The sequence below is a fragment of the Maylandia zebra genome, linkage group LG4, assembly GCF_041146795.1.
Source record: "Maylandia zebra isolate NMK-2024a linkage group LG4, Mzebra_GT3a, whole genome shotgun sequence".
Taxonomy (NCBI): Eukaryota; Metazoa; Chordata; class Actinopteri; order Cichliformes; family Cichlidae; genus Maylandia; species Maylandia zebra.
Genome location: NC_135170.1, coordinates 9538038 through 9550455, shown reverse-complemented (window position 1 = coordinate 9550455; position 12418 = coordinate 9538038). Strand labels below are relative to the sequence as shown.

At 37.3% G+C, this 12418-nt stretch overlaps 1 protein-coding gene across 1 annotated transcript; it reads right to left on the bottom strand.

Moving 5' to 3' along the window:
• Positions 1-97: 97 nt before the first annotated feature.
• bcl2l12 (BCL2 like 12) lies at positions 98-11763 on the bottom strand. Its single transcript, XM_004562881.5, has 8 exons — positions 11643-11763; positions 6572-6743; positions 6076-6274; positions 5578-5791; positions 4711-4815; positions 2056-2129; positions 1612-1875; positions 98-1494 (listed from the first exon to the last, which is right to left on the bottom strand). The coding sequence occupies exons 2-8, from the start codon at positions 6739-6741 to the stop codon at positions 1453-1455; spliced, it is 1068 nt and encodes a 355-aa protein (XP_004562938.1). The 5' UTR covers positions 6742-6743; positions 11643-11763; the 3' UTR covers positions 98-1452.
• Between the last annotated feature and the right edge of the window lie 655 nt (positions 11764-12418).

Sequence of the window (12418 nt, the reverse complement as noted above, 5' to 3'; positions counted from 1 at the left end):
GATGTTTCATGTCAAAATAATGTAAAGTGCCTTTGCAAAAAAAAAAAAAAAAAAAAAAAAAAAAAAATCAATAAAAACATAAAAGGTAAACTCACAATTACATACATACAGTGTAAAGACTGTGGCTTTACTAAGGTTTTAGGTTGAATATTACATTATGTCCATTCATGTTAATACTTACATCCTTAAGGAATTTGTCCACTTTCAACAGGAAACGGTTATTATTTACAATAAAAATAATAAAATATTATACACACACACACACACACACACACACACACACACACAAGTTATATAGAGAGACAGATTTACAACTGTGGCTAAGGAAGCCCAGATTGCCTGGAGTGAACAGATGAGCACAGGGACAATATGCTCCACACAGAAAGGCTCCTCCTGGTGGGTTTGAACCCAGGATCATCTTGGTGTGAAACCAAACCAAACAAACAAAAAACAACAACAAAAAGGGACAGTCCCTATTACACCTAGTGCAATTCAAACATGTAGAATCTCTCCTCATAACTTACAGACAGGAGGCGTTTAAATGCTCCTACTCAAATAGAAAATAGACACACAAAAACACTTTGGATCATGCAAAAACACAGACTGTTCCAACTCAATTAAAAAAACTGGAAAAATAGCAAAAACAAAAAAATCAAAAACTTTAGTGTTTACCTTTTGTGGATTAAAGACCTGTCAATCAAACGATAGCAATAGAAATATCAGTCACTAATCTCTAAACATTATACCCTCTATATAGCTTTTGCTAACATACACAAATCCACATCTTGTGATCCCATGTAAATTAGATCCACAGAAAGAACAATACCAGTAGTAAGGCATGCAGTGCAGGAACTAACAAATCAAACTTTAGAATAAAATGCAAATGTAAATATTTGGAAATTGACTAAAGAAGACATAAAATCTTGGTCTGCTTTAGCTCACTGGATAGTTGTGAAACTAAACTATAAGGGTGATTGTTAATTAGATTTTTCAGTGAGATTCAATCTTAAAAGGGTACTGGGTGGGTGGTGGTATTTACAGGTTTTTTTTAATACAAATAAAGTGTTTAGACTCAGTCTTAAGGACACAGAAACAAGTAGGAGTTTTTACCAATTCACTGAACAGAAAGGAAGAAGGCAAAAATTGCCCAGTCACTACAGAACAGAAAACTGATGTTAGAGGTATTCTCAATTTAACTGAAAGGCCTTTTTTTATATAAAATAATCTATATTAGTAACAACAAATGACTTGTGCAAATCAAAAACCTGGAGAGTCTTTCTAATGTCAGCAGAATTCAAAAGGCTTCAAGAATTACTGAGTGTTTACATAAGGCCATGGAAGAAAAAGTAAGTCACATATTAAAGCAGAGAAGGTTTCTCTATTCCTCTTCACTTTCCCGTCAGGTCCAGCAGTTGGTGTTTAGTTGAAAAAAAACAAAAAAAACAAAACTGCTCAGTCATATTCTAGATGCGCATCCAAAGTTACTGCATTCTCCTGCAGATGAAAAAGTCTGTATGATTAATTATACAGAGGAAAAATTAGAGTTCATAACAGCCGAGGCCCGTCTGTAAAAAACATAATCACAGTCAATGCAAAAATGAAATCACTTACCCATCCTCCATTGCTTTTCAGCCATGGGGCGAAGTTCTCCATGTAGCACTCTGCATAGCCTTGCATCCGCTGAGTTCCCGTGGCTGTCACTATTCGCCGTGATACTTCCATGCTGACAGCCATCCGTTGCAGTGTAGGACTGGCTGTTGGTTGCTGAGAAAGAGTTTCAGCTACATGACTGCTGCTCACAGCATCCAGGAGTTTGGAAAACGATGCATATGAAAGACGGGTCAAACTGGAGCGAAGAAAACGGTCCGATTGGATCTGTTAAATGATGCACATTTGCTTTGAGTGCGCACGCAAACACATGAGGAAAATTTACACTGTCTTCAGCTTTATGTTTACCTGAATTGATTAATTTATTGTAATTATTATTATTATTCCCAAAACATTTGACAAATGAATAAAGGACCTTTACAGACAGTATAATGAACCACTACTTACCACAGTATTGATAGAGTCTCCTTCCGAAGAGAGCACCTTGACAAGTTCCTGCACTATTGTTTCTTTATCACATACTGCTGAGAAAGAAACATCAGCTTTACTGAAGATGAAGATATTATAGTTCTTGATCAGTTTTTCTAACTTCACATAATGTACTGCATGTATTTCTGATCTATCAATTTTTTTTAATCAATCACCAGTTGCTCAAGTGTTTTTCCGGTGTTATCAGTCACCTTCAACCAATTCAGTAAGGTTTCTTTAGCTGAGAGACAGTCCAGAGTCCCAAAGCCTTAGAAATGGCTTTGTAACCTATTCTGATGTCTGTGAAGGTTCTCAGTCATCCAGGTCACCGTAGTCAAAGGAGCTTGCAAAGAAAAGCATCTGGACTTCTTTAAGTTGCTTGAAGACGTTTCACCTCTCATCCGAGAAGCTTCTTCAGTTCTAAGGTTAAATGGCGGAGAGTCCCAGATTTAAACCCAGTGGGAGTATCCCCTCAAAGAGGGACAAAAGGACCCCCTGATGATCCTCTAATCGCCTGAGCGAAGGTGTGAAAACGGGTGTGGGTCCCAATCAGCCAGGGTTTTCAGGTGAGCTCATTGTGAAACCTAGCCCCACCTTATCATGCGATTTCCTGAGGTCAGATGGCCCAGGATGTGAGTGGGCGTTAAGGCGTCTGGGAGGGAACTCAAAACTGGATTATAGATATACCTATTCTGATGTTAGTGACCTGAACCAAGTTCAAGTCATTTGTTCTTGAGTTTCTTTTTATTGTGGAATGATGTGCTGGTTTTATCTTATCAGGTTCTATTTCAGGTCTGGCAGTGATGAGTAAGTTCTGGGTGTGGCTAGTGAAATTAAACTCACCATTTCCAAAAACGTGGTTAATCACAGTTAATTCATGAGTTGACAAGGGGGGGGGAGGTTTCAAATAGTGCCAAGGAGATTTGGGCAGCTTTTTTCCCCATAAAGGAAATAATAAATAAATGACTATATTTTATATTTATTTTTTGGACACAATCATATGCAAAAAAACAAAATCAGGCAAGGGGCAAATACTTTTTCATGTAACATTTCACATGAGCCCCTTCTATGATGTTTCCTGTGTTACAGCATAGGTAACTAATTTGATACACTCAGTCCTAGTTTCCAAGTTATAATTAATACCTAACAATACGCCTAACCTTGGAAAATATTGCTGCATATTTTAAGCATGCTGTAGTCCAGGTCAAATAAATAAATAAAATAAAAATACTTAAACAAACAAAACTTGGATGCAAACTGACCAAAAACCATTATCCTTGCTCTAAACTACCATGTCACAAGTGCTGCCTTTCTGGAGCATTTTAGATGGGCATCAAAGCCTTTCATAGTACAGAAACAGTTTTGCTGACAGTGACCAGTAGTTTACCAGTCACATTAGATTAAAGTGATATTGCAGCCCCGAGTCTGCAGGACCTCAGTGATGCATTTTATTCTGTGGATAAAAAATTTTTTGCCACCCCTTGCAGACTGGCTTGGCATTAAGGGTGCAGCTCTACATTGGCTCTTATCAATGAGCCAATGTAGAGCTTAAGAAGAAGAGTTTTTCAGTAACTGTTCATCTCAGGATCAATCTTCTTCTGTTTGGATCTGCTTCCACTTGGTAATATTATTAGAAGATAACATCTCCTTTCATTTGTACACTGATGACTTTGAGTTATATCTTCCACTAAAATATATATTAAAAGGCTGGAAGAATAGCAATTTCGTCCAGTTGAACAAGAACGAAACAGATTTTCATCATCTTTTGTCCATCCAAATCTCCATACAAGCTCCTTTGCCAGCGTGTTAGATTATTGTATCCTATATTTTACATCTCTTGCAAAATATAACTTTGTGACTCAGAGCTTTACTCTGACAAACAAATTTGCTCCGTTGTCAAAAACCAGCTAAGCGTCATCACCTCTTTGAAATCTTTTGTCCTTTCAGCAAGACTGCTGACTGGCACATCATTACAGTCTTGTCCTTGCCACATTAGAATTCATTTAAGAGCTTACTCATTATTTTTAAGACTCTTAATGGGCAGGGGTCAGCTTATATCACTGATCTTTTGTAGAATCAAAGCTCTTTACAGATCTTTACATACAAGTTGATGCCTCAAACAAAAAGGTGATGCAGCCTTTGTGGTCACTGCTCCATGTGTATTGAATGATCTTATCACCTGAAATTGGGGGGGGGGGGGGGGGGGGGGGGGGAGGAGGAGGAGGAGACCCACATCTTTGCTTCTGAGTCTAGACTCAAAACCCACCTTTGTCCCTGTTAATATTCCCTTGCTAACAAACTAATGTCTCATTTGCTGCATGTCTAACTCATGCATCCCCTCCTGTCCTCTGGTGGTTGTTGTCATTTTTAACGTTTTGATGCATCTGGGGTGGTAGCAAAGTAAAACACAAAGAAGGTGCTCTGCACTATTGAAGAACATGAAAAATTTATGTTCATTTTGTGGTTAGTTGCTACCCTATAGGACCTTGTAAGTGTGAAAACACGGTAAATCTGCTTTATAAATACATTTTACTTACATTTATTAGTTACTTTACCGTTCTGTGAATTCTAGTTTGGGTCAATATACCATTTTAAAGTGAATTAATGTATATGCGTGGCTGTGCATGCAATTACCTGTTGGTGGCTGTGTTTTGGGACTATTTCTCTTTATACTGGTAGACTTCTGGGCAATCTTTTCCAGCTTCTCTGCCACATTACTGTAGAACTCAGGAGGGTGATCTGTATGGACAAATGTATATGAAATATCCATGAACAATAAAAAGACTTTTGCCACTCAAATGCAGTCAAGTGTTTAATTTGAGTTATTGCAGGAGAACTATGTTCACTAGTATCTTCCAAGAAAGCAATGGCTGACTCTGGTTTATTAACCACTGTCTTCCTCCTCAGTGTGAGTGCTGCCTTTGGCACTATAGCTCATTGCAGCATTCTCCTTCTCAGGCTAGCTTCTATTCGACTCACTGAGATACCCTTCAAAATAATTTAAATCTTATCTCTCCCACCTCACTCAGTTCATTCAACTAAAAAAAAAAAAAATGTTAATCTCATCCATTTTTAGTTGCCATTTAAGTCCCCCATGATCTTAAATATTAATATCAAAATAAAAGTTGTACCATAGAAGTTACCTCCTTTGAGTGCAAGAACCTTATGTAGATTATCTTTGTCAACAAGATCATCAAATAAAATTCTTTAGCAAAAAGTGAGAAGAGGTTCCTGAGTAAAAGTCAGATGAAAAGGTGCTGTAATGGAAAAAAATTCCTTGCCCTACTAAATTAAATGGTCAGGAAGTATTGCTGACATCAATCAGCATGAATAGTTCACCACACAACAGGTGAAAATTACATTTAGATGAATACATTTATGCAATTTTTATACATCTTTAATATTACAAATGTACACAAGACGAGCGAATTTTGTGTGTCCAGGTGATTAAATACGACTGATATTTCTTCTTTTGGAAAATGTAACAGTCAGAGAGCTTACTGGGAGAGATGACATTTGGTGTAGGCTCCGGTTTTTTGTTAATTGGTAATGTGTCAGGTCGCTGCGGATGAGACGGACGCTCCTGTTTGTCCTTATCCTTCTGTAACCTTAAACTGAAGATCTTGGAGAGCTTCTGTTTGATGTTTTTTTGGCTGAGCTTTTTCTTTAGTTTCTTTTCACTTTCATCCTCTTCTGATGTACAGGAGGTGTCATCCTGTGGAAACAGTTGAAGTATTTAAACTATTAAATTTTAGTTAAGTACTGATAATTATGATGAGAAAAAAGGAAAAAAAAAAAAAAAAAAAGAACCAGTCTCAGACACTGAAGTGAAAATTATAAATTTTTCCCCATTTAGTACTCTTTTCTAGCCTCCATGGTCTTAATGTATCATAGTACTAATGTATAACAATACCATGTAGACACTACACTACAGGTTTGTGTCCAACATCACTCATGGTCTTTCATGTGTTCCAGCTCAAAACAATACAACACACTTACTTCGCTTTTGTCTTTGAGGTGTGCAGGTTTTGCTTTGCTCTTCCTGCCCAATGAGCCTTCAGGGTCTTTGGCAGGACGTTGTGTGCTGTTACGATGTGGCAGTTGCTTTATGAGGTCTTTGAATCCAGTCTTTTTTTCATCTCCTGAAGTGACAACCTGAGGATTCCGCTCATCCTTTGTTTTTGGTTTTGGGTTGGAACTAGCATGGGAAAACAAGACAATTCATTAAAAATAAATGGTCACATAAATAATATTGCAAATATTCAATTACTATATTTAAAATAATTACTTACTTAAACCTTTAGATTGATTAAAATGTAGTAAGTCCTAAAACTATCTACCCTTTAATCATTGCTACTCACTGGTAAAGGTCACAAACGGCACAAGTCAGTGAGTTATTATCCAGAATGTTGTGTCTTGAGCTACAATTTTTTTAAAAAAGATACAAACACAAAGACAAACAAGCAAAAAATAGAATAGTAGTGAGTTATATTACCTGTACTTGTGGTGATCGTTGTAGGCCCCTCCTACCCTCCCAGGCCTCTCTTTCAGAGGAATTAAAAGGGAGCGATGTAGAAAAGCTTGGAGCACTAAATGAGTCTCACTCTTAATCTCAATCAAAGAGATGGAGGACACAGATGAGCGGCGTCCTTCAGAGTCTGACATCACTGCAGTTTACAGAAGAAAAAAAAAAACTTAAGTCATGTTATAAAATCCTCAAAAAATAAGCTACAATAGAGTGAAAAAGTGTTTGACCCCCTAATTTCCTCTTTTTATGCATGTTTGTCACACTTAAATGTTTCATCAAACAAATTTAAATATTAGAAAAAGATGATACAAGTAAACATAAAATGCAGTTTCTAAATGAAGGTGTTTATTATTAACCCTTTAAGACCTACCATAGAACCAAGTCCGCCAGAGCTTATAGTATATTTTTACATGGTGTGGTGCCATTTTTGGGAGCATTTCAAGTTGCTATACATCAATACAGCAATTATAGCCCAGATTTTAATAATATGTATTCATTAAGTGCATAGTAATTACATAAATTGCAAAACCGTGCAATAAACTACAAAAAAATTGAAAATCGTTTTTGTTTTTTTAACATATATTTCTAGTTAGAGAAATTTAAGAGGCTTATCCCTCAAAACTGTAAATACAAAAAAGTTGCACAAAATAGTTTCCTACCACAGGAAATTTATTTTGAGTGTCTTCATAGTTTTATTTTTGAATACACCAATTTTTATATACTGCAGGAAAAACGAAAATAAATATTATACTACAAATTTGCAAAAAAGCAGCATATGCATCAAAATAAACTATTTCCAGCAGTGCAATATGAGTCCTAAGCATCCCAGAAACGACACAGAAAGTCATAAAGTCAAAGATAACTTTTAAAAACACCAGTATAGACCCTGAGGCCCTGATGGTAAAAAAAAAAAAAAAAAAAAAAACTACATTTCCGCGAAAATGACATCACTTCCGGTTTCGGGCAGGTAATGGCGGACATTCAAAAGTTCGCGCTGACGGATCGGCAAAGCGTGTTTCCGTAATATTATGTTTTTGTTGCTGCAAGTGCTTTTTATGCAGTTTTTGCAAAGCTTTATGTGGAAGGAAACCGTGACCTAGGACAAGCTGATGGCATAAGATGTAAGTACAACTCCTCCAGTTTCATATGCAAAAAAAATTATTGCGCTAGCTTACGTGGTTGCAGAGCTACCGGGATTTAAAAATAGTTACACAAAACAAAGCGTGCCCGCTCCGACCGGCTCTAAAGGGTTAAGGGGAAAAAAAATCCAAACCTACATGGCCCTGTGTGAAATAGTTCAATTCAACTGCATTTATACAGCACCAAATCACAACAGTCGCCTCAAGGTAGGGGTGGGTGGTATAAACGGTAAATGATAGAAACGATATAAATTTGACCAACGGTAGAGATTTTTACTATACCGCTCTACCGCAATAGCACATGTTGATGGTGTCATCATCAAGCTGCACCTGTTTTGGTCGAAAGCATTGCAGCAGCTGCAAACAACATCATCTGCAAATTATGCTGGGCAACAGTAATAGCAAAAAGACGAAGCACTTTTGGAATATGAGGAAAGCCAAAAACTGTGCTTCCTCCACTTCCCTATCATTGATTCACTAATGCCGAATTCTCTCGCAGCCGCTCTATTCCCATGTTGTTGCAGTATATTAATGACCAACCTCGTATTGTGGATGGATTATCTCAGTAGTTTTCCTGACTGAAGTTTAGTCCGTTTATAGCATCCTGTTATGCAATTGCATTTGTCCCTAACCACCAGAAACCCTCACGTTATCTTTTATTGAGTGGAAAAAAGTTAGCGTTCATCCTTCAGCTTCACTGTGCTAATGTTATGCCAATGTAGCTGTTTTGCTAGCAATCACTTAGGACAGGGGTGTCGAACTCCAGGCCTCGAGGGCCGGTGTCCCGCAGGTTTTAGATATCACCCTGTTTCAACACACCTGAATCAAATTATTAGTTCATTAACAGGCTTCTGGAGAACTTCAAGACATGTTGGTGATAATTTAGCCATTTAAATCAGCTGTGTTGGATCAAGGACACATTTAAAACATGCAGGACACCGGCCCTCGAGGCCTGGAGTTCGACACCTGTGACTTAGGACATCACTATATACCAGCTAGTCCAACTTCAGTAACCCTACAAACGTCACTGCTGTTTAGTTTTCTGTCTTCATTTATGTTGGAAGTGATAGCAGAGCTGTACGTTTTAATTTTTTCAGATATCTCTCAGTCAGAACATGGCACATCATGTTTAGGTGGAAACTAGCTAGCTAACTTCTAACTCCGTTGAATTGAATAAATTCTGTTTTCATGGATGCCTGGATGTTAAACTTAATTGTTGCACCTGGTAAAGCAGCAACGCTGATCATTTTATTAAAGATGAAAGAATTTAGACAGTTTTTAACTCTCAGTGATGCTGCAGTGTTCGTTTGACTTTGGGACCTGAAAGCAGATGGAGTTTTGGACCCAGATTACTCCGCGAGGCTCCTGACTACGGTAACCGTAATGCTCCGACAAACATTTTTGACAGATTTTTGAGAGCCGTGTACCACATAAAATCTGTTTGAGGTCAGTAAGCACACCCAGAACCAGGCACACTGTCGATTTTTGAGAGAATTAAAGGATTTTAAGTGTGCCTTAGTGTGTAGAATACGTTATACAAAAGAAAATAATATATCGCGATATATATATCGTTACCGCACATGCTTCAAATTATACCGTGATATGGATTTTAGGCCATATCGCCCAGCCCTACCTCAAGGCACTTTATATTCTAAGGTAGACCCTACAATAATACATTGATGGAATTTCAATCTTTTAATTATCTTATGCACTGTTGAAGTTAAACTATCCAAATCTCTTTCTATCTTTATTTGAGGAACATTAATTTTTTTGAAAATTATTGAAATATGTAAAGACAATTTTTAATTTTTTGTACCAAATCATAATTACAATCACCTGTTGACATCACGTGTTTCAAATCACGTCATTATTTAACAAATTCACCTGATTGCTAGCACTACATTGCTCCTATCCCAACCTTTTACGGAATATGTTGCAGGTCTGAATGACAGCAAAGGATGTCTATTTACAAATGAAATAAAGTTGACCAGACAAAACATTAAATATTTTGTGTTCATATTGTCTGCAATGACATATAAGTCAAATTTAGAAATCACTCCTTTCTTTCTTTCTTTTTTTGCATTTTCCATACTGTCCCAACTTTTTCTGATTTGGGTTTCTAAGATGGGGCCTGATTATTTACGACCTTGTATGTGAGGAGCAGGATTTTGAATTCTGGATTTAACAGGGAGCCAATGAAGGGAAGCCAATACAGGTAAAATCTGCTCTCCCTTTCTAGTCCCTGTCAGGACTCTTGCTGCAGCATTTTGGATTAACTGAAGGGAGTTTTTAGGACATCCTGATAATAATGAATTACATTAGTGCAGCCTGGAAGTAATAAATGCATGAACTAGTTTTTCAGCATCACTCTGAGACAGGATATTTCTCATTTTAGAGATGTTGTGCAAATGGAAGAAAGCAGTCTTACATATTTGTTTAATATGTGCATTGAAGGACATGTCCTGGTCAAAAATGACTCCAAGGTTCCTCACAGTGTTACTGGAGGCCAAGGTAATGCCATCCAGAGTAAGAATCTGGTTAGATACCATATTTCTAAGATTTTCAGGGCAGAGTACAACAACCTCAGTTTTATCTGAATTAAGAAGCAGAAAGTTAGAGGCCATCCAGGTCTTTATGTCTTTAAGACAGTCCAGCAGTTTAAATCAAATGACTGGATAATGTCCTGCATTAGGAAATTCTGATATTTTAATCTTTAAATCTCCTTTCCTTTGCTCCAAGATGCAAAAATGTAATAATAATACAACTAATAATATAACTAAAACAAACCTTAAATACTAATCCATATGTTTAAAATACACAGTGACTTTCAAATGTCCTCCATTACTGAGGAAAATTTTGCAGACCAACAAAGCCAGTCTGCCATTTTTCATATCCTCCCTGGTGAACTTGATCTATCCACAGAGTTGATCAGCAAATTGTTTATTGTGGCTGATTTTCGTCTAGTTATCATGGAACTGACTTCATGATCCAATGATTGAAACTAGCACTTACAATCGACTGTCGTTATGCATGTTTTTTTTGCTTTATTTTAATTTCTGGTGCTATGAGAGTGTTTAGTTCATCAACTTGGGTTAGACCAACACAAACTGAACCAGACTAAACATACTTCACTGCACTGTATGTATGTGTGCTGCACAAATTCTCTCTGGAATTAGTAACGTTTCTCTGATTCTGACGTATTGCGAAGTTATCCCCCAGTGCTTTTCCTTATTTGATGGTAGTATAAAGAGCTGTTCCTTATAATATGTATACTCATGTACTTTCTTATGCTAGTAACTCAGTTTTTTTTTGTTTTTTTCCCTAAGGAACAAATTTGCTCAACATAAGAGACAAAAATGACATGGAAAAACCCCATGGAGCTATAGAATTGACTGCTTATTTACATGTTTCAATTAAAGAATTTTTTTTGTAGATAATATTCAAGTGACGTTCGATTGTGTATACGTTCTCTACGTTCCGCCCAATCGATTCTTTTGCGAACTCTCTGTTGTTGTTAACAGGTTCGAAACAGCTTGAAAGAGAAACAGAAACAAACAAGTGATTCTAATAGTTCCATTCCATTCATTCCTTACACCACCTAACAAAACACCGCCTTACACACTTTTTATAACCCCCCTCCAAAAAAACAAAATTTACGACGACCCTCATCTATGAGATACCTCTGCCAAGGTACTCTTTAATATCGTTTAAAAACTTTAGCTCAATTCATTTTAATCAAAGAATACGTGAATTAAGAACAGTAATCGCCCGACCGACCAGGGACAGAACTTTTCCGCGGTATTGATGACTCGAGTTCAAAGAATATTTCACTAACTTTTACGAAAGGTAAATACATGCTAGACTGAGACAAACTTATATATACAATAAAAACTTTGTACCTCGAGGTGTGTCTCGACGTGTCGAAGTAGACCCGAATTGAGGTTTAGAGTGTTTTTGCCGTTTTCTTGCGCAGCTACATTGAACTCCGTGGTAATCGTCTTCTTCTGCCGCTTCCACGTCTTCTTCGTCTTCTTCGTCTTCTTCTTCTTCTTCTTCTGTATAGGGTTTACTGGCGGTTGGCAAACAGCAAAATAGCGCATTACCGCCACCAACTGGTGTGGAGTGTGGACCGAAATGACAAAAAAATGAAAAGTTTAAAAAAAAAAAAATTCAAAGCCTCTCGAACAAATGGGCCTGCCTTAAAAACCAAAATGCAGCCCGATAACTTTCACTTACAGAGGTCGTGCGAAACAAAACAATCAAGTCCAACTGCACTTCCATATCGTCCAGCTTTTTGATCAGTTGTCTGCATTCAATATCATACCTCTGACAATTCAAGAAAACATGTTCTATTGTTTCCTGTTCCCTACTGCAGTCACACTCCCCTGTACAGTGTTTACCTATTAAAAACAATGTGGTATTTAAACCAGTGTGTCCAAATCTCAGTCGAGATATAATCGTCTCCTCTCTCCTGTTTCGGCCTGTACTTCTCATTTCCCCCACCTTCCTTTGGATTTTATAAAACCATCGCCCTTTCCTCTCTTCCTCCCATTGCTTCTGCCAACCTTTCGATCATTTTGTATCGTATTCTACTCTTGAGCTCCGTCCTACTCACACTAATAACCATATCTACTATCGGTCTCCTTGTTGCGACTTTTGCTGTCCTATCTGCCAT

Bases quoted from the DNA above. Each gene is read 5' to 3' on its own strand.
- bcl2l12 (XM_004562881.5), bottom strand. From the start codon at position 6,741: ATGTCAGACTCTGAAGGACGCCGCTCATCTGTGTCCTCCATCTCTTTG. The intron at 6,275-6,571 runs GTAATATAACTC...TTCCCATGCTAG, and splicing joins AACGATCACCACAAGTACAG to TTCCAACCCAAAACCAAAAA. The intron at 4,816-5,577 runs GTAAGCTCTCTG...TTGTCCATACAG, and splicing joins ACCAAATGTCATCTCTCCCA to ATCACCCTCCTGAGTTCTAC.